Here is a 24,069-nt window from a genome sequence, read left to right on the forward strand (position 1 = left end):
TTGCACTATTTTTCCCTTTTGTTCGGTCTTTTTCCCATGTAGTTTTTCCGACATAAGGTTTTTAACGAGGCAGCTTATGACTTTTTAAATAGCCTATTTCGGAGGCTATATTATTTGCAATGTTCTAAAAATCGGCCGAGGCGGAGGCGGTCCAAAACCTTTACGATTTTAGTGTAAAGGTTTGAAAAATTGGTTTTTTGTCTGTGAGGCGGTTTGAGGCGGTCCGAGGCGGTCTGATGCGGTCAAATCTTTAAGGCGGGTCAAACTTCGGTGGCAAAAATCGGTTGTTTTTTTTTTTTTTTTTTTTTTAAAGCAAAAATAAAAGTTGGGATCTGTATAAAAAAAATATGAGTTTATGCTGTATTTTTTTTATGTTAATTATAATTGTTAAAGAACTAATGATGTATGCCAAGAATGTACGTAAATTCAAAAAATTGCATTTTTATTTATATTTTATAAGGATATTTATGTATTATGATCTTATTATTATTAAACTTTTATTATGTGATTAGAATATATATACATGATGAAGATATAACTATGTTTAAATATTTTTTATCTATGTTTTGAGTATTTATAAATAATATGTAGAAATAAATTATATTAAATTTTAAAAACCGATTTATTTCCGATTTATCACCGATTAATCACCGCCGCACCGATTAATCGTGAGTCGGTCCCTGACCGCCTCCGACCCGATTACCGCTTTTTATAACCTTGATTATTTGTTTCAGGGTGAGTAAATAATGTTATGATATGTTGTACTCTTTTTTCCTTTGGACTGGTATTTTCATAAGATTTTCCAGCTCAAGGTTTTTTGAGACAATCTACAAATTGATTGACACCTCATTTTGGGGGCTTATATTGCTTAATTTAGGGGAGAAAAAGTGAGTTACACTCTTTTTTCACTTACGATTGGTTTTCATCCCATTTGGTTTTCCAGCTAAGATTTTTAACGAGGCAGATTATGCACACGACGTGGATTTGAGTCATGCACTCTTTTTCCCTTCTGATCGGTTTTCCCCACTGGGTTTTCTGGCTTAAGGTTTTTAATGAGGCATCTATTTAGTCGATACAATAGTGCTACGTCCAAGGGGGAGTGTTATAATATTGTGGACTTTAGCACATAGGTTTTTAGTCCGTTGACAAGTGTTAGGATATGTGTAGCCATTTCTAACAATGTTAGATAAAATGTGGACAAATGTTAGTGGTGACTCATCATTTTATAATGTATAAATAAACGTACAAGTGAATGCATAAAAACAAACTTTTGGTGAATACTCTCTCTCTCTCTTCTCTTCCACCATCATGATAATGCTTCTTCCTCTCCATCTATACATATATACAAGTATTATATAAATATTTGAATTTACTTTTACAAATTGCATTCATATTTCACTAATATATAAATGAGCTAAGGGGACTTATTTTACAACATTACTTTATATTTAATTAATGTCCATAGATATTTACTTATTTATGTTGTTTCCTCCATAGATATTCCTAAAACAAATGGGGGCCGCTGCCTCTGAACCTCGATAAGTTTATATTCATCGTCTTTATTTCTTACCTCTCTCCCTCACCAAAAAATCTTGGTTTCGCCCCTGATTAACACAATAATATTAATATGTTAGACACTGTGTGGCGGTCAATGTTTGTCAAAACATCCCAAAAGTTCAATTACAAAAAAATAAAAATAAAAAGGTAATGCCAGTGAACAGCGGAAAAAAAAAAGAAGTTCGGGAAAAAAGTTAAAAAAAAAAAAAAAGAGAAAGAAATCAACGTTGGAGAAATTTTGTTTTCCAAAAAAAGACATTCATTAAAAAAAATCAACGGCGGCGGGTCAAATTGTATTATGGGAAATGGACACCTTTTAAATAAGTCCATCATCATGGGATATTATTGATAAAGATGTCCAAATAAAAAAATCTTTTAAAAAAAATTCAGACATTATCCAGAGGTGTGTAAAAGACTAAAATATACTTGTCTTTCGCCCGTCGTCGCAGGTCTCTGACGTTGACTTTTTTTTCTTTTGCCTTTTCCGCCGGTTTCTGCGTAGACTCTTTCATTTTTTTGTTATTTTTTTTTCTTCAACATCTTTTTGCCCGTTTAAATAGTAATATTGTTGTGGTTGACCGTCATATTAACTATACTATTATTTAACACAGTAATATTAACTATATTACTGTTCAACACGTTAATATTACTATACAACAGTTTAGCACAGTAATTTTGCTATTAACACAACAAAAATATCTATTATTGTGTAATAGAGTAATATTAATATGTTGATCGTTCAACAAATGCAAACAAAATAAAAAGCCAAAAGAATTAATATTGATGTGGTTGATAGTATTATTACTGTAATGACAGTAATATTACCGTCAACCACAATGATATTATTGCGTTTATAGTAATATTACAATAGTAGCCAGTAATATTATTACGTTAATCGGTTAACAAATCAAACAAAACAAAAAGGCCAAAACAAATATTAATGTGGTTGATGGTAATATTATTGTGTTTACAGTAATTTTACCGTCAATGACAGTAATATAATTACGTTGACCTGTCAATGCATCAAACAAAATAAACCCAAAAAAAAAAAAAACCAAAGAAAATAATAATATTATTGTGGTTGAAAGTAATTGTATACAATTACTGTCAGCGACAATATAATAGCGACAATATAATTACCGTTGATGACTTATTCATAAAAACCACCAACTCAGAACCAACAACGCCTGACTCTTAACCGTAAACTGCTTGCGTCCAGCCATGGTTAGGTCGTCACTATTGACACCGATATTTAAGAAATAAAAAATAAAAAATCCAACAAATATTCTTTCGATGAAGCAAGCTGCTAAAAAATTTCCCAAGAAAATTTTCACCATTCTTGCACTAAATTTACATGGATTAAACACTATTTAGATAAAGAATTCTGTTTTGAATATAAAACCAACAAAATTTGCAGGGAATTAGACTAATTTATACACCAAATATACTAAAGTAAAATTGGCGGTCTGGAATTTTCCCGACAAATAAAAACCCGAGATCGCAATCCTATACAAAATATGATCACATGAATAAAGAAATGGCAAAAACATGAAATTGATCATTACACTTTCTCTTGCAACATTAATGTAGATTAGCTGTTATGATTACCTTTTGCCCCCTCGTGCAGATTAAGACTCGAAAGAATGCATGGAGTCTTGATATAATTTCAACATTATGTGTATATACTTAAGAACTCATAATTGCCATTCGAAGCTCGATACAAAAAACGAGAGATCACTTTAACACTATAGCCTCTTCCATCTTCAGTTCCTTCAACCTTCGTTTGGCGTACAGCGTGACAATTGCTGTCGTTGTAGCAGTAAAGCAAAAGCCAGCTAGGTTTAATATTATCTGAGAAGCTGTCAAAGACTGCTGATCGTATGAAGCATCGGCCAATGTTTTTATGAAGATGCCACTGCATTTAAAATAAAAAAAATTACCCGTCAGCCCAATTGTGTAGAAAAGCAGAAAAATAATTTCAGTCACTAACAACATAGTAAACCAGAATTAAAAGGCAGGAAATTTCGGAGAGAGAGAGAGAGAGAGAGAGAGAGAGAGAGAGAGAGAGAGAGAGAGAGAGAGAGAGAGAGAGAGAGAGAGAGAGAGAGAGAGAGAGAGAGAGAGAGAGAGAGAGAGAGAGAGAGAGAGAGAGAGAGAGAGAGAGAGAGAGAGATTTCTCACGTGTAAAGTGTAACAAATATCTCTGGCACCATTCCGACCAAAGTCCCCAGCAAATAAGGACCATACTTGACATCCGTAGCCACCGCGCAGTAGTTATATACGATGTAAGGGAAAGGAGAAATCCTAATGAATGCGACAGCTCGGAACTGATTAAACGAGTCTCCTTCACCTGCTAATCTTATTACAGAAGCTTTCTTCGGATATCTATCTAACCAAACCTGCAGGTAAAGGGAAAAAAAAATGACGTCTACGTTGAGCATAAAATAGCAAATGTGAATGCATTAAATTATGGCGAGAAATTTTATGTAGAATTCAAATATTTCATACCTGGATTTTATGATAGAAAAGCGAACCAATGAAATATGGAACAGAAACACCAATGGCAACTGCTCCGATTACCAACAAAAATCCGTACGCATATCCGAAAGTCATCCCGGCAACCCACATGGAGGGCGAAGAAGGTAAAAGGAGGGACGGAAATATTGTTAGAGAACCGAAGACTACAAGTGCTAGCTTTGTTTTGCTGAATGTTTTCATCTCCCAATTTATAATCGGGATTATTCCCTGGCAAATAATGCACATCATATCCAATGTTAAAAAAAGGCTATGGCAATAAAGATGATCAAATGCCACACGGGCGTGTAACTTCACTTTTGGACAGCACCCTACATATCATAGCAATACGAATGGCATAATCGAAAATCATGAACAATGTAAGAAGATATTATTATATAGCAGAAAGCATCTTCCAAAGAGTCGGATGAGCATAATCGATACTACTTTATGCTTTTAATGGATGAGCAAGAAACCCATTACAAACAATAATAAACGGACTTGTAAATTAAAATTTGCTCGTCAAAAAACTAAGGTACGAAAGAGAAAAAACTTCTCCCATGTTTTGTGCAACTGCCGTACGACGTGTAAACTATAAACAATCATAGAATGTACATTAAAAACAGAAGTAAGAACGCCATACATCCAATTGCAATTTACTCGAGCTAACGTTGATTACTGATTACGAATGTTATCAGCATAAATAATTTTACTAGCATAATATATCAAATTGCAGACGGAAGAGAATACAAGACGAGTACAACAAACGGGCGGTAAATTACATTTCTTTGTACATTATGGTCACCATTTCATTTTTCACCCATTAAGTCGAAGAACTCCATATGCTAAATTCAAAACCATTACGAAAATTTGATTTTTTTCGGAGTTCATTCATTCATACCTTCAACAATTAACACATTGTGCTAATAGAATTTTTGCAATTTACACACAAATTGACTCACAATTCATAAATCATAAGCATCATCATCAATTCATAAGAAACACAAGCAACAGATGAAATACCCAAATGCAGGTACAATAAATAAACACATAAATTCCTGAAATTCAATTCACGAAGGAAAAAAAAAACAGAGTGTAATTCAGAAAGAAAATTGACCTTATCCATGAGAAAAGGTCCGATCCATTTGAAGATAACGGCGGCGAACAACCCAGCAAACACGACAAGCAGCAAAAGCTTCCCCCACCACCACAGCGATCGCCGCCCTAATCCACAGCCATCTCCGCAATAACGAGACGCTACGGCGGCGCACGGCGGCGAACCATCACCACCGCCCTCCAATTTCACGTATTCTCGATCCATCCTAAGATCCTCGTCGCCGGCGGCATTGTACGTCATCACACACACACACACACAATAATTAATTAAAAAAAATCAAAAAAAAAAAAATCAGTTTGATTTCTGATCAATTAATCGAATCGAAACCGACACACAGTCACAATAATTGAACGAAAATTGAAAAGAAGAAAAAATAAAATTTGGGGCCCCCACCGAATTGAGGGGGCTTGAGATTTTTGTAGCAACAGTCAAAATATAGCCGTTTATCAACTTTATATATATCTGTTGTTTTTATTTTAATTTTATTTTTTATTTTTTATTTTTATTTTTAAAGAGAGCTTACCAAAAAATAGCAATATGCGGCAATGGAGGAAGAGAAGGAGAGGGAAACACGGGAATTGGGAAGATTGACTTGTGTAATTTATTTGTAAACTGACACCACACCATCATGCCTATTTTAGTTTAGGGGTTCTATTTGCAAATTAGTCCATTTATTTTTTCAGATGTTTTTCAACATAAACTTCAAGAAAAATAGATATTTGAATAATAAAAAATATAAAATAGTGCAAATTACAGCCACCCCTGAGGTATGGTCAAATTACGAAAAAATCTATCTTATTTGAGTAATTATGGTCAGACTACGAAAAAATCTCTCTCGGGTAATATATGCCACCACCTCATTTTAAATATTTTTACATCAAATGTATGTAATTCGGTTATTTACCGAACCAAATCGTATATTCAGTTTGGTAAACGGTATGAAATGTTGGCATACCGAAATTTCGGTTCGATTTTACCAATTTAACATTCCTAAATTTACCTCTGGAGAGGTTTTTTTCATAAGATAATACATAGTTGAGGGGTGGCTGTAATTACCCAAACATGAGGAAAGTTTTGTAATTTGACCATAATATAGAGACTGACCGTAATTTATCCTATAAAATATAAAAGCAAAAAAAAAAAAAAAAAAAAAAAAAAGAATTTGAGGTTGCATTGCCCGAAACTGTTGAATTGGTTTCGGGCAATGTAACATGTAACCGGTAGTAGCATCTCTCCCCCGTGATATCTCCAGAACATCATAAAATTTATATCCAACACGAAGAATATCATCCTCCGACGCTATATGGAAGTAATGTAATGCGCTCTAGGACCCGAACCCAAGTTTAAGACCGAAAGCATCATATGGACAATGATGTAGAATTCCGATTACGCTAGCGGTTTTGGAAAGTTAATTTACTGTTTTCTTAGATTTGATAATTAGTTAAACTCCTGGTAATCTTTCTCTAATTGTTCTGTGGATAAAATTTAATTATGAGGATTCTAGTACTTAGATTAATATGTATAAATTGTGGGTTTGGAATTTAATTTTATGTGCACTTGTATGCTAATGTTTGCAATTTACACCAATTATGTTGGAAGAGTAGATTAAAAATCTTGATTTAACTATACAATTTTATTGTTAATTTAATATTATTATTATTATTATTATTATTATTATTATTATTATTATTATTATTATTATTATTATTATTATTATTATTATTATTATTATTATTATTATTATTATTATTATTATTATTATTATTATTATTATTATTATTATTATTATTATTATTTTAATTAAGGAACCTGCAGTCAACCATATAGATGATCTGGGTAAATCTACACTATCGTATAATTGCTTGCAAACCATACGAGAGATGTAAATCACACTAGGCTGATCATGTGTGACAAACTCTACCTAAGGACAATTGGCAAGGGTATCCGAACCTGAGTCAATTAACACCGGCTCACTTGCTCCAACCGCTAGGTCATCCCTTGCGGGACAATAGTATATTTTCATTGTGTGAGAATAAGGCATCCAAGGCATTGAATTAATTGCATGATATTCTAACAGTATTCGAAATGGTGTGCTAATTTGGATATAGTATACATAAGATCATTTCAAAAGTTCGTTTAGAATAGAAAAGTAATTCATAATTTAGATGGAATTGGACTAACCATTGAGAAATATTAGAACACAATATTTTAGTGATTTGTCTTGAATACATTAAAAGGTAAATAAACATTTACCCCATATAGTTTGAACTTTGTGCTAATGACTCTCTTGTACTTTTAATATAGCACGTGATCCCATTTACATAACTACTTTAAGAACGGCATAGAATAAAATCAAAATAAGTGTTATATATTCTTGTCGGGCCAAGGGATGGGGGCGAGGGATTTCGCCTTTTTGGTACAAAATAAGTGTTATTCCATTTTTCATGTTTATAATTTATTTATTTTATTTCTTAAAAAAATTGTACTCCATATAATTATTTTTAACTAACTTTGTACATGATTATTGGACACTAAGATCAATTTCAAACTAATCCAAATTCCACTCATTAAACCTCATGGGAGGAGTGATATAATTAAAGAACATTTACCACGATCGGATTGAGAAAATGAAGCAATCATGCATTACATTTTTTTTTAAATGGACTTTATTTGATGAAAAATATGTCCACTAATAGTAATACGGTATACTTTAAAAATATAAGTTCTCGTTTGGTTGTCAAATAAGATTAAATAATCTAATGAAATTAAATTGTACTATTAAATTTTAGAGGATCCAATAAAAAACACATTTAGAAGGTAAATAAGATAAGTCATAATAATATATTATTTGCGGGTCGACTCATGAAGTTACTGAAAATACCAAACATCAAACAAAGTCTAATTATTTAGTTAATAATGACTAATCCTCTCACCAAACGAGGCGTCGGTCCTCAATTAATTAGGAGTTAAATCAAATTAAAATTCAATTAATTTAGCCTCACTTCAAAGGACAACCAAGTGATCCAAATGAAAGAAAAAACAAATGTCTAGTTAAATCTCGTAAAAATACTTTAATGGATTAAAGAATTAGAAATCCTTACGCTCATGCAACAAACATATATATTCCTTTCTTTTAAAAGAGTTTGGCTCCTTATGACAATAGTATCTCACATGTACATAGATAGTCACATAAAATAGTATATCACATGTAAATAGCAATGTCTTAAGAACAGGACCGGCTATAGAACCGGACGGCCATTTGGGTCATGGGTTTATAGGGTCGAACTAGTTCAACCGAGTATTTGATTTTCTTTAATATACCATTATTTTATTAATTTTAATGTTTTAAAAATATTATTTTCTTTATATTTTTAACCCCTCACTTATTATTTTCACTTTTATCTACTTCATCCCATTTTTACTATATTTTATTGCTTATAATCTATATTTTTTCTATTTTTTATTCTTCGAATCCGGCAATCGGCCACCCCTATTCGATCACTCATGATCGTATCCGACAATCCTTCGACCCAGTGGCGGAGCCAGAAATCCCGATCAAGGTGGGTTTAGATTTACGAGGGTTCGGGGGTAGCGCCCCCGATTTTTTTTCCTGATTCATTTACACAAAGGGGGTGATTTTCTCTTGAAATGTCTCCAAGTAATTGCTTCACTATACCAAATAACATTAATTTTTTGAATATATTTTGGATTTTGGTGGAATTGGCTAATTTAGATTATTTTGATGGACTAAATATACAATAAACTATATATATATAAGCTATATGTAGTCTAAAATATTAAGATTTCACAGTGGGCTGGAGTCCACCCTTACCAAAGGGTGGCTCCGCCATTGCTTCGACCACTCATGTCTAGATCCGGCCACCCACTACTAAGTCTGTGAAGTTTCGTTCAAATCTAACAACAAATAACAAACTTAGCAGTGATTCGAGACGTTTTGCCCGAAAATTGGATTCCTTGACTAACTCGCCGGTTCTCGGATTTTACCCGGTCGAACCGGATTTTGGTTATTTGACCTCAGTTTTCGATTTTTGCGGTTCTAAATGTCAGACCGGACCGTTTCATTGCCGGGTCACGGTCGAACCGGTCCGACCGGCCGGTTCGGCCCGGTTCTAACAACATTGGTAAATAGTGTCTTAAGGGAGTTTTGCTCAGTTTGAAATTAGAATTATCATATATGTAATTAATAATTCCAGATCAATCCCTATAAACATGTAGAAAAACAAATAAATATAATTTTAGTGGTGAGTTTAGGAATTTATTATAGGGTGGACTTAAAATTTTCGGGGGTTCGGGGGCAACGCCTCTTAATTTATTTTTGGGATTTTTTTGCAACAAAAAACAGAAAATACGAAAGTAAAAAAAAAAAAAAGAAAAAAAATGAAGAGCTTGTTTTGCATTAATTTGTAATTTTTGTGGACTAATTAATAAAAATTTTGGGGTTTTTTTGCACTAATTATATTTTGAGTGAGCTAATTAAAACAAATTTGATGGGATAAATAGATATATAGATATAACAAAGGCAACAGTACATTTATGTAAATTGACTTCAAATAAATTTATAAAAACTAAATAGACAAGGTAAAATGATTAAAATAGTTATATAAGTAATGTCAAACAAATTATATAAATAAATAATACTATATGTATTTTATGTTAAAAAAAATAAAATTTACAATAGAATTCAATTCTAAATATAACATCTATTATGAATTCTCTCTTATTAATAAATGTGTATATAATAAATTTTTAAAACATATAAGCACTTGATTTAATTAAACATTAAAATATGCATGAGTTATAATATAAACAAATAAGATTTTTCTTATAATATTTTATTATATATAATATGTATATATATGTATTGATTTAATAACATATACAATAAATTAAAATCAAGAAAAAGAGTTGGTTTTTAAATTGGCAACGATTATATTTTGTTGTCAAATCTCTTGGAGCATTTACAACAAAAGATTTTGTCGTCTTTCGTCATATCTAGTGACAAAATAATTTTGTTGCCGTTGTAAATGTATTTACTACAATTTTATACCGTAGCAAAAAGAAATACTCTTTTGCAACAAAACAAGTTGTTGTCTTACATGAAATTCGTTGAGAAATATATATAATACTATTCACAACAATATATTTCGTTGCCTATGAGATTCAAAGGCAACAAAAATATCTTGTTACAAAAATGTTAATCTTTGGCAACAAATACTATATTTCGTTGCTAAAATATAACCATTGGCAACGAAATTAATTTCGTCGATATAGAAATCGTTGCCTATTTTACATTTTCTTGTAGTGAGGGTATACATTATAAATTGAAGGTGGTCTTGAATCCACCCTTACCTAAGGGTAGACTCGCCCCGCGTAGGTTTTATTAAAAAAATATTTTTATTGTACATGTAGAAAAATAAGTAGGGGCAATTTGTTGTAGCCCTTTAGAAATTAAACTTTATAACAATAAATCCAAGTTATAAGTCCTATTTTTCTATAGGTTCATTATACATTTTGTGCCAAAAATATTCTTAAGTAATATAAGGAAATTATTATTTTTAAATCAAATTTCCAAAATCTCTCTCCTAAATCAAATCAAGTAAAAATCTCTCTTTCAAATCAAATTATCCCATAAACTCTCTCATCCCAATTAAAAAACCAACAACAACATAAACTTGAAAAAAATACCACCGCTGCCGCGGCACTGTCGCCAATGACTTGACATATGCAAACAAGCAACTGCATCATCTGAATGCAAACAGTAACTGCAAAATGAAAAAGACAATATACATCATGCAAATGCAAACATCAAACAACAAAAAATAAATCTACTCTTCAAAAAAAAAAGTTCAAAAAGAGAAAACGATATGTAACATGAAATCTTAAATTGCAAAATGCAAAATGAAAACAACTAAAAAGAAAAGAAAACAAATTAATTAAAACAACACTAACTTTTTGAATGAAAGACTAATGTGCAAAATGAAATTGCAAAGTGCAAACAACAAAACGGAAAAAGTGACTTACTGCCAACAAACAACATCTCACCCCAAATCCATTGACGCTACCCCTAGCTCCGCCACAAACCCTAGGGTTGTCGCCGCCGTAATTAACCCAATCAATGGAGTGCAACCAGTAAAAGTCGGCGAGGATGATGGGGCCCATGATGGAGATACTGTAGGGGACGAAGCGGAAGGTGGATTCCGAACGCCCGTAAAGAGGTGATCAAATCTGGTGGTTCGCTTGCCGTAGAACCACCACTCAATATCGGGGTGATAATTTTCTTAATTGCCTTCCATCGTATCAAACTCTGCCGCCTTCAATCTCTTATACACCGCTCACCTTCTTCTCCCTCCACCCTCAAAACTTTTCTCAGGAGTCACTTGACCTTTTCTTTTATAAGTAATGAATCACGTCATTTAATATGAGAGATTTGCTCTCTTATTTCCAGAAATAAAACAATACATTTTTTGGGGTATTTATGTATATTTACTTATCATTTTATTTAATTTATATTATTTTTTTTTGTCAAGGGACCTATAGTTATAATCATCTAATAGATTGGACCCCCACCTATATAAGTTGGGGGAGAGAGGGTTCTATGGGTTGTTTTGGAAAATTGTAAATAAAATATGGTTGTTTTAGAAGATGTAAAAAAATTAGAGCCTGTCGCCACGTGGGATGGCGACTTCATGACGTGCTGCCACGTGGATTGGCGACTTCATGACTTGTCGCCACGGCCAGCAGCGACGCTAAATCCAATTTATTTTTATCTTTTTTTAATTTTTAATTTCAAATGTTCAGCTTTTTTTTAATATTAAAAATACAATAAAATACATAAAATACATTTTTGAATACATAAAACACATAAAGCACATTTTTTAATCTAAAAAAACAAATGATACATTAAATACATTTTTTTATTCGAATTTTCATCATTTTGTTTTCATCATTTTTTTAATCTAAAAAAAATATATAAAATACATATAATGGTATTTTCTTTTTTTAAGCATGAAATTAACCATTGCATATTTATGAGCATGTAAAATTCTCAATCATCAAATTTATGTATTAAAAAAAGTGTACAACTTTAAAAACGTAAACAATAATAAAGGGATTTTACCAAATAAAATAGCCATACAAAATAAATATCGCCAAAACAATAATAAAAGATGTTGTACAAAATAAAAGGTCATAAAAAGTCATTGCCTATGTCCACTAGTCTCAGATGCAGGTGGTCGTCGAGTCCTCGGATGCCTACCATCTCGACGAACGTCAGCCTATACTGATAGTCATAAACAAGCTCGGTGTCATCCGATGGATATGGAACATGGGAAACATTATATTGTGGTTGCGCCCGCTCTTGGGGATTTGAGTATCCCAAGTTGAGCTTCGAATGTGGAACCCATGAAGTGAACATAGTATCAATAGCAGGAGAATATGGGGTAGATAGAGAATCGGACCATGGCATATCTGGAACGTAATCGGTCGTAGATGGGCCAACTAAATCTCTAAAAGTAGGTACCTGAGATGTAGACAAACCGAACATATCCATAAATCCATGTGTAGTAGATAAATCATCCATACCTCTATGCATAAGAACATGTCCATAGTTCCCTTCTCTCGTCTGTCTCACGTCATCCTCCAATTCAGTAGTGCCGGAGCATCTTCTGGTACGTCTACCTCGCGTCTGAGAAGGTATAGGAGGTATGGGAGGTATGTTAGACGAATCACTATCTCTACGCAGAAGTTAAGTCCTGGCTACTTATATCCGCATAACGTTGTCCTGAACAGATCATAAATCCGATCGTCATCTCGAGACACTGCCCTAGCAGCAAGACTGATGGCTATAAGCTGATTACCCTAAAATAAAAGGCATTACAAGTTTAAGAACTTAAAGAACCGAAAAATAAAATGAAAAACATCGCAAGTAATAGTTGTTATGAGAAAGATACTGACTCCTAGATCCAGTAAAATCGGGTATCTGACCTGAAAACCAATATCATCAAGATTGTCAACTTGCGATATCAAATGAATCGTGTGCCTCGCATACCAATCGTAGTATCCTGGGTCCGTCTGAGGTCCACTAATCTCAATAAATGGATAGTCAATGAAAGAATCGAGTCGGGCATGCCATCTATCAACATAGATACAGTGAAAAAGAGCCCAATCTCTCCCCCAACACCTCTACAGTTATAAGAATGCAACATAATCCCAATATCTTGATAAACAGGATGTGAAGGAATATGCTGTATCCTCCCAAACTGGCGTAGTACCCTATCAGGACGATGAATCTCAACTCTGTCGGAAAATATAAGAGGACAGCTCGACATCCAAAACTGTGGATGCACTATCTCAGGATGCTCAAGCAAAGTGCCAAACTCGGGATTGAGTTCACTATAAAACATCCATGTAAACTAGAAGAAAATAAATATTTTTTTAATGTATTTTTAAATATAGGCCACAAATATTAGCGTAAATGTAGTTAACTTATAATAACCTGATGCCAGAGCATACGATCGAGCGTCATACGATAAATACGTATACTATTTTGCACGGACCAAGCGTAACTAGCGGGTCTCATCCAACTGTAATATCGTATGAAATTTTGCTAAGTCAATGTATTAAGTTGCATATAAATAAATTATTAGTACATAAGATGTTTACCGTGCACCATAAGGAGGATGAGGAAAATCATCATCATCGGCTACTGTTGGATGTATTGCTGGAGCGAGTAAAGGTATCATCGACCATGCCCAACACTAATTATTAGACATAAAAAATATTAATACCCCAAGTATAATCTACTATTAATTTAAATTTTAAAATTATATAAAAACATATTACCTGTAGCAAAGTAAGCGCACCATCCATGTTCATTTTTGTTTTCTCCAACTCAACAATGTCGTCTTCACCACAACTTTCTTCAGTATAGCCTAGTGCATAGCTCACGATACTAGTACCCTAGAACTGCACTACCCCAACTAAAAGTACGCACAACACTAAGAAGCATTAACGATAAACCTCTGGTGCTGCTGGACACACTGCTCCGTGATGACATCAGTAATCTTGTTATTTCTTATGAAGTCGGTCAGATCAGTGGCATAGAGTCGCGAACCCCTTAATGGCCCCTCTCGAGGAGCATATCCTAACCACGTTAGACAATACGAGTTACACGATAAAATAACTAGAAAATAGTAAAATAGCAAATACAAAGTACAATGCACTTCATAAACTATACTAATAAAGCCTTCTTGCTTGTTCATCTCTTCTAGATTGTTGTCTTGCTCGTGTTTGTGCCATATCTATCTCATTACAAATTTGACTACATTTTCGATTTCCTAGTAGTGTCGTACATAAATTAGTTCAAAATCAACCTCCTCCCAATAGTGTTCACTCAACACGGGTTGGAAACTCCCAGAATAGGTCTTCACTACACGACTAACAGTGTAGCAGTCATTCACATAAGTGATCAATATCTATCAAGTAATTGTGAGCTTGAACATTCCGAGATTTGATAACATTTAAAACGTGATTAAATTTCCAGATTTGCGCCTACGATCCTGCTTTGTAACATAGATCATCCAGATCAACACTCCTAAAATATTTATTGAAATTGGAGCACACATGCCTCAAGAAATACCTATGAAAAACGTGAGGGGCTGCATACTCGGGTAACTCCGCTGACGCTCGTATAATTCCTAGAGCTCGATCAGAAATTACACAAACTTTCTTCATCTGGAATTCGAGAAATTAGGTGTCTGTGAAGCATTTGAAAAAACCACTTTGAGGCCACTGTGGTTTCATTGTCAACAAGAGCAAACACAAGTGGTGGCACTTGTTCATTGGCGTCTAAGCAAACGGAAATTAGGAACTTGTGTTTGTACTTAGTGTAGAGATGAGTTCCATCCACACTAACAACTCTACGACAAAACTTGAATCTATCCAAACATGGCTTGAAGGCCCAAAAGAAGTATCCGATCATCTTCCGTGTTGGAATGTCAGGTCGTTTCAACACAAACTCGATTGTCGTATATGGGTTCGTTCTATGAAGTGCCTTCATAAACTTGGGCAATTTGTTCATTGAGGACTCCCAAGTCCCGAATAAGTTATCTCAGCAACGTTGATACGCGTAAAACCTACGTATAAATAACCGCAAGTGTACAGTATCGCGTTTTGTAGAATAGTGAATTCCAGATATCGATCCACAGGGAATTAAGTTCCTAAATCTACCAAGTACCGTAATTATACTATCCTAAACATTATCTAGACGGGAGAAAAAGATGGGAGATGACATGAAGCCAAAAGGAAACAAAAATAATGAAAACAACGGTCCGCCAGTATACGCGAGGAATTCCAACGTGTGATGGCTTCTAGGGTAAAATCCACCAGTGTACTATCGATAAAGATCTACAAATCGAAATCTATTGTCAATTCTATGTTCGCTAACCCAGACACTAAAGTACCCTAACCCCCGTCTCCAGTGTAGTTAGAGTCTACCCACAGGTCCGACGTCTCCGTTCAGAACCTGATATTAAGAGAGCATTTAGGTCAAGTCCTTAAGGGCTACCCGAGGTGCATCACGTCTCCGTTTCCACAACCCGAGCTATGCTTTCCTAAAATCAAACGAGAAATCCTCTCTCGAGTTCATTCCCATTTAGAATCAATTCAACTGTTGGCCAAACAATCGAAAGCATTTAATACAGGAAAACATAAACAGAATCAAAGAACGACAAATAGATCACAGATCTGGAAATCAAAATCAATATATACAAGGTTTCATTTCCCCTAAAAGAAAATGCTCAGTTCATTACAAACATAGCCTTCAAATGAAGAACACGAGAAATCATAAACTAAACGTAAAGAAAAGCTTATGAAAAACCCGAGTCGAAACCCTCGTCGAAGCTTCCCGCGAAGAACTGGCGAGAACCGAAGAGAAAACCGAAGAAAAGTCGAAAGATAATTGAGAGTTTTAAAAATGAAAAAGAGACCTTCTATTTATAGTGAGAAATCAAAGAAAAATATCTAGTCTCGATTTCTGTGCCCAGATCGCGATCTGGGCTTCTTGGATCGCGATCTGGCAACCTCGAAAACTGCCCACCGCCTTCCCAGATCGCGATCCAGGAAGTGCAGATCGCGATCTGCCCCAACTTTTCGCTGCTACTGGAATTTGCCACCAGATCGCGATCCGGTGATGCTGGATCGCGATCTGGCCTCTGCATCAACTTCAAACACTGTTTTGACCCTTTTTCAGCCCGAATTCGACAATTGTGCATTTCACAAAAGTTGTAGCCCTTGAAGTTAGCTTTCTAAATCCACTTGACTCAGCTCAATCGGAGGTCGCATGAGAAAGTTATGCTTGAAATACCAAACACTGCCACAATCCGCGAGAATGCACTTTTGCACGTGTTTGGTTTGGTTCTCGGCTTCGCTTCCAAAATCGTTTCGAATCGGCAAAAATAGCTTATCTTTACCTAAAATATAAATAAAACAAAAACAACATAATATATACAAATAAAGCCGAAAACTCGGACGAATGAAGACCAAAACACGAAGATTAGATAAGTAAAAGTTGTGCAAAACAAACACTTATCAAACGTTTCAAACCATACCAAGTTTGAATCCTCGAAAGTTGAAATCCCAATTGAGACATAACAATACTCTGTACTTGAGTTATTTTACAAACTGGATCATCTCGAACAGATCGAGAAGCAAGAGGCGCGTGGTGTCGCCAGTGGGTGGCGTCGCCGGTGGGAGAGTGTGGATGGGTGGTGGGGCAATTTTTTTCTTAATTGTTTCACTGAAGCGGGTTGTTTTTTGGTGGATGGAGGGTGATGGTGAGAGGAATGGGGAAGAGAGAGAAAGGAGTCGTCACGTGGCGTGGCGACACCAGTCAAGTGCGGTTTTCGAGGTAAGTCCAATAATTCAAATTTTGAAATTAAAAAAAAAATTGGATTTGGTGTTGCCGCTGACCGTGGCGACGGGTCATGATGTCGCCACTACACGTGGCGACACATCGTGAAGTCACCACGCCACGTGGCGATATACTCTAATTTATTTATATCTTCTAAAACAACCCTATTTTGTTTTATTTTCAAAACGACCCCCAAAAAAGACGCCCCGTAATGTTTGATAGATAAATTATCTTTTATTTTGAATAAAAATAACGGGAAGATGATGAAATAAAGTGTAATGCTATTGTTATTTGCTAGTAAATATAATATTTTTATAATTTATTAAAATATTAAAATAATCTTCTAATATTAAAAGTTGAAAATATTGTACATCGAATGTTTTTTAATACAAAAATCCGCATGACCTATCAAATCTTTTACGTGGCCGTTATGCCCGCATATTAAACATGGTCCTTGTGGTTTCTCATTTTACATAACTTGAAGCTTTTTATTGAGGTTTATTCATATAAAGTAGAATATCGATCAATTAATACTCGATAAATTAATTAGCTCTTTAAAATTTAGTTTCTTTGGATCCCGACTCGGTAAAATTCTATAAAATTATTAGTTCGATAATTTAATATTTCATTAATGGAATTTTATTTGTGTTTGTGAGATTAAATATACCTAAGAGGGGGGTGAATTAGGCTTTTCAAAACTTTTTAATATTTTTACAGATTTAAATATCAATTAAATTATTTCTAGAAAAATATTTTTTTCTTTGATAATAAAATATTTCAAGTAATAAATATTTTACAAATTTCCAAATTAATGCCGAATAAAGTTTTAGCAATAAACAATATACGAGTGCGGAAATTTGAATACGATAAAGTAAAGTGCGTAAAGTAAATGACACCAAATTTATAGTGGTTCGGAAAAATTCCCCTACTCCACTCTTCTAGGCCCTCGAACTTTTATTCCACGTGCCTCCAAGATCCTTGGATCCTCCACACGAAAAAATGTGTGCTTACAAGACTCTAACGACTTTCGCACCAATGACGTGCTTACAAGAGACTCACTCTTTTGCACTAATCAATACGTGCTTACAAGAGACTAACTCTTTCGCACTCAACAAAAACCTTACAACAAAGAAATGCCCTCTAAGAGCTTTACAAAATCCCTCTCAAGATATATAATGAAACAAGTGATAAGCAAGAGGAGAATTTCGAATTTCGTAATAAATAAATGACTCTCTATAAGCTCTTTTCGAAATTGGCTTGGAATGAATGAAGCTTGAATGAATGATCCACTATTTATTGGTGAAGCTCTTCATTACTAGAAAGGAAAGAATCAATCTTTAATCTCTTGATTGATTAGATGATGAGTGTGATTGATCTGCAGCCGATTGAGATCAATTAAATCACTTGAATATGGTAAGCATTTGAATTTTGAAACTCAAAAGGAGTGTTCTTCCTTCAAAAATGATTTTCAGCAAAACATCTTCCAACCAGCTTCAGCAACTTCCGGGCTAACTTCCGGACAGCTTATATATTTTTGAATCTTTGATTGAGGATTGATTTAAAATCTTCCAAGTCCGAAAATATGATTCTCAATCAGTTTAAATCAATGAAAAAACATTTTTCAAACAATTCAAATAATTTTGAATATTAGACCATTTTCCAAAGATAGAAGATCTTGAATTTCGAAAATCCTTTTGCTTCCAAAATCTCACGGATATTTTCTTTCAAATCTCAGCTGACCCTTTTGAAATAGTTTTCAAGTAAAAAGGATTTATTTTCGAAAATAAATTATCATTTTATAAAGGGCTAATTTTTGAAACATAAAGACCAAATAAATTGGGCTTATTATTTGATCCAAGAAAGAAGAATTTGGACCAAGACTAGAAAGCCGTATGGAAGATCGTTCGGATCTCGTTCTCGGGATAGTTCAAGGACACTAGGCCGGTCTTGATTAATTCCGCCTTGATTAATTTGTCTAATAAAAACACGACTCAAAGAAAGACTATTAGATCTAATCAATTGTTTGTAAATCATCACATTCGAAAGTAACCTTTCGGCTAACAATGTCAACTGTATTAATTTATAGAGGTTTAACTATACATAACTAAAAAAATAATAAAAGACAACGATTGTCATAATAACGTGTAAGCAAATTAAAATATGATTAAAAATTAATTTAAAAATAAAAACATGCATAATACATTAATGAAAATCAAATCAAAAAGAAAATCTTAGAATGGTATACCATTCGATTTATCGCTAGAGGAAATCATTTGATCCGTATAGTTATCATCACCTATTTCTGCAAAACATACACAAAATATAATAATTGTTAGAACGATACATACCTGAACATTCATTTATTGTGTACGCATAAAAAAATAAAGAAAATGAAATGATACATATTGAATTGTTAATAATGGATATGAGAATAAAGATAAAGATTAAAAAATTGTGTAGGAACGATGAACTAATGAAAATTAAATTCTATGTGATATCGTATAATAATAAAAATAGAGTAAAAAAATTGAACTTGTATTATGTGAAATCTTTGTCCTGGAGAAATGATATGAAGATCGTGAATGTAGAAATTTATTGTTGCGTAGAATAGTGCAAAAAGGTAACCGCTATATAATTTTGGAAAAAGATTTCAATTTTATCAGTTGTAAATTTAATTTGTATGTTATGATATCTTCGGCTTAATTCCACTTTGCACCCTTGAAATATACCATTTTGGCACTTTGCACCCTCGAAAAATAATAATAGCACTTTGCACCCTCAAAACACAATAAATCATTCACAATGCACCCTCAATTGAATAATAAAGGCAAATTTATTTTTCATTGGTGTTTTTCTTTTTGGGGTACAAAATAAAAAAAATTGTTGTTTTCTTGAACCTCAAACCTAATTTCGAGCGGACAAAGTGCGAAAAAATAAAAATTACACCGGATTATTTAAAAAAAAACTACATTATCTTACAAAAGAAAAATAAAAAAAATAATCTTTTATCACTAAATTATTCGATTGTGGATCTTTTATGTCACTGTTTGTAAAATATTAGGTGAAAATATTTGGAAGAAAAAATAATTTTCAGATAACTTGATAACGTAATAGCTGAATGATTTTTTTTCGTAAAATATTTTATTTTGATAAAACAATATAATTTTTAAATATGTTGATGGAATGTATTTTTATTTTATAGTTTCAAAATGATTGATGAATAAAAAAAATATTTGACATTTAGCATCCTAAAAAAATATCACTACAAATATTAAATTTATATTTTTTAGCTTTAAAAAATCATTTGGGGTGCATTATGCATGATTTATTGTATTTCGAGGGTGCAAAGTGCTATTAATTTATTTCGAGGGTGCAAAGTGCCAAAATGGTATATTTCAAGGGTGCAAAGTGGAATTAAGCCTGATATCTTCTGGTCAAATAATTTTAAGAGCATAAATGTGTTTAAATACTATATTGACTTGATATAGCTTGAAGATATAAGATTATAAGTGCACAATTATATAAGAGATTTATGTTGTCCATAATTATGTGCAATTAATATGCACGATTTTGGTTCCAATCTAAAATCAAATCTTTATGGTTGATTACATATCTTCCTTATACTATATTCGTATCCATAACACTAATATATTTTGTATAGACCTAATAATGGAAGAAAAAATAGCATTATTACACGAGGGCATGAAAAATCGTAATATTAATTGTAATTGATAGAACATTTTGGTGTAAAATGGATTTGCCATTTACGATTACATATATACATTGGACAATACATTATTTTAAGTTTATATTAAATTTAGTAATCAATAGTTATTGGATTACCGAATCAATCCATAAACTAAAACCACATACATTTTTAGTATGTCAAACTTAAATTTAATAAGTAATAATTATTGCATTACCAAATTAATTCATAAACTAAATCAACATACATTTTAGTAAGTCAAACTTAACAAAAATAAGAACGCAATCAAATTTACTAATTAATGAAATACCGATTTAGGAAATTTAAAATGAAAAATAATTGACACGTAGGACTAGGGGTGGAGATCGGACGTATCGGATCAGATTTGTGTGTTTTGAAAAAAATCCGATTTTTTTGGAAGTCCAAAATGCCTTCCGATTCCGATTCTGATTTTTTCGGAATTCAAGAATCGATTCTGTTTCCGAATTTTTCGGAAAATCGGAATTTTTCGGAATTTGCGGACTTTTTTGAAAAAAAAAATAGTTCACCACACTATCGACACGTAGCAGAAGATTGACAAAAAAAAACTCAAACAAATATTCTTCAAAGCAACATACCCAACAATAGCCTAATTGAAAAAACAACCCAAACAAATATTCTTCAAAACCAACATAAACAAACGATTAAAGTCTTAAATAGTAGAACGAGGGTGGAGGAGCAGCGTGACGAGAGAGACCAGCGCTGGTGGTGGTCGTGGAGAGCACGGGCGGTGCTAGTGGTGGTCGTCGATCGGAGAATACGGGCGACGCTGATGGTGGTCGTCGGAGAACACGGGCGGCGCTGCTGGTGGTGGTGGGAAAAAAGAGAAAGCAGAGTTGGGAGGCTGGAGACTGAAGGAAGGAAGACGATGAGACAGATAGGGGGGCAATTAGGGTTTCAAATAATTCTAATATTTTTGACTTTTGTATATATATATATATATATATATATATATAATTAATAAATATTAATATATATCGAAAAAATGGAAATAATCGGAATAATTTCGGATCGGAAATCGGAAATTCCAAATTTATTTTATGTATTTTCGATTCCGATCCGATTTTTTTCGGAAATTTCTGAAATCGGAATTTTGGAATTCGGAATTGAAAAAATCGTTTCAAAATCGGAATTTTTCGGATTGGATTTCATAATTTTCGTTCCGATTTCCACTCCTACGGTAGGATACATGTAGGCAACATGTTGGATGCCAAATGTCGGATTTCTAAGCTATGAGAGTTTGCTTTTATATATTAGATATATATATATACATATCATGGAGCACATAAGAGTTTATGTACATGTTCGTATTTGCTCGATCTTGTTCACCATAAATTGAACCGATGGCTGCTATTAGGGGTGGGAATCGGACGGATGGGATCGGATATGGGGCCTTCGGAAAATTTCCGATTTTTTTGGAACTGAAATATGACTTCCGATTCCGATTCCGATTTTTTCGGAATCAATATATGAGATCCGATTCCGAAATATTCGGAAATTTCGGAAAATCGGAATTTTCGGAAATCCGCTGAGATTTAGGGAAGAACAAGAAAAAACTTCAAACACACCAAAAAATGACCAAAATCCAACAACACTTAATGGATACCCTCTTCCCATAGCACAATCAACAACAAAAATGAAAACCCAGTACATAATCAACACAAATCTTTTCCCGACGTGATAGGTAGAAGGAGAGATTAACCAGTGAAATTACCAAAAAAAACAATTTTTATAAATTGTTGAGATCGATTGACTGATAGAACCAGTGTATTGATAAACAGGGGTAATTGGAAGAATTATCGAGGAAACTAAACAACATATATCATTGAAGAATTGAACCAGTTTGGTGGAGAAGAGAAGGAGGTTGGAAAAAAAAAAAAGGTTGGAGAAGAAGCAAAACGGCGCTGCTGAGTAGGAGGAGAAGAATTAGGGCATTTGAATTAAAAGGTGGGTAGTTGTATGGATAGTAATGGGCTGATATTATTGGATCGAAATTAATTAGCTACCAAACAAATAATTTTTCAGTCCAGCCCAAAGCAATAAATTAAGTTTTGTAGGAAAAGTAAGTAATATATATATATATATATATATATATATATATATATATATACATATATATATATATATATATAAAATAATTCTAAATATATATAAAAATCGGAATTACATTATTCGGATCGGAATTCAGAAATTCCGAATATTATATATACAATTCCGATTCTGATCCGATTTTTTTCGGAAAATTCGGAAATCGGAATTTCGGAAACCGGATTACACAAAATCGTTCCAAAATCAGAAATATTCGGATCGAAGTCGGCGGAAATCGGAAATTTCATTCCGATTTCCACCCCTAGCTGCTATCAATGTCTATCCCGTGTTTCTCAATGTGTTGTTGATTAAAAAAAATCAGGTAAATATTATAGATACAAATATATTATGTTCATACAAAAGAAATGCACATTGAACACTATTTCAATTGATTCACTATTTTTATTCCAAAAGTTTAATATATAAAAGAAAACATATTCGTTATATATGATATACGTGTTAATAATAATTGTACGTAAACGTTAATTTGAAGTTATCTGTTAAACAATTATATTAATATTTTTTTATTATAAATTTGCAGATGTTGCCATTTGATTTCATTGCTAAGTGCGAATATTTGCTACCCAAATGGTGAAACGTAGCTGAAACTAAAATTTCGCCGATGTGCTTAAGTTTGTCGGGGTCAGACTCCGTGTTGATGCCGCAAAAGATATGCGTGAACAAGATTTTAATTGTATATTCCAAATAATTGAAATAATATTCTAGGGCACACAATTTTCGAATGAACTTAACTACTAACACATCTTGTTGATGGAGACTGACTGCACGAGGTAACATATATTTAAAATTATATAGAATATTGTTTTCTTTTTGTCCGTGTGTGTATTTATATTTGTATTATCTTAAATGTTAATGTTATGTCATTTAAAGTCGCGGTTATGGATTCATTATCTTGCATCATTTGACGATCATGTCACCAGAAGAGTCGATATGATTTTTCGTGTCTTGTAGCCATAGGATATCACTACTCGATTGGGTCCTTCATGGGACGCATGCTTATGCTACTGGATACATGCCTGACTGTAGAGACTAGTGATTGGTTCAATAGGTTCACGATACATAGGGAAATTAAAGTATTATACATTGATAAGTGTTTTT

General features: G+C 33.2%; 1 protein-coding gene across 1 annotated transcript; it reads right to left on the reverse strand.

Annotated features, from left to right (window-relative positions):
- Window positions 1–2,845: 2,845 nt before the first annotated feature.
- LOC105954502 (uncharacterized) lies at window positions 2,846–5,791 on the reverse strand. Its single transcript, XM_012978172.2, has 4 exons — window positions 5,189–5,791; window positions 4,066–4,302; window positions 3,739–3,956; window positions 2,846–3,472 (listed from the first exon to the last, which is right to left on the reverse strand). Exons 1-4 carry the CDS (start codon window positions 5,426–5,428, stop codon window positions 3,292–3,294), a joined length of 876 nt encoding a protein of 291 aa, XP_012833626.2. The 5' UTR covers window positions 5,429–5,791; the 3' UTR covers window positions 2,846–3,291.
- Between the last annotated feature and the right edge of the window lie 18,278 nt (window positions 5,792–24,069).

The sequence above is a fragment of the Erythranthe guttata genome, chromosome 5 (assembly GCF_056151865.1).
Source record: "Erythranthe guttata isolate IM_541 chromosome 5, IM_541, whole genome shotgun sequence".
Lineage (NCBI taxonomy): Eukaryota > Viridiplantae > Streptophyta > Magnoliopsida > Lamiales > Phrymaceae > Erythranthe > Erythranthe guttata.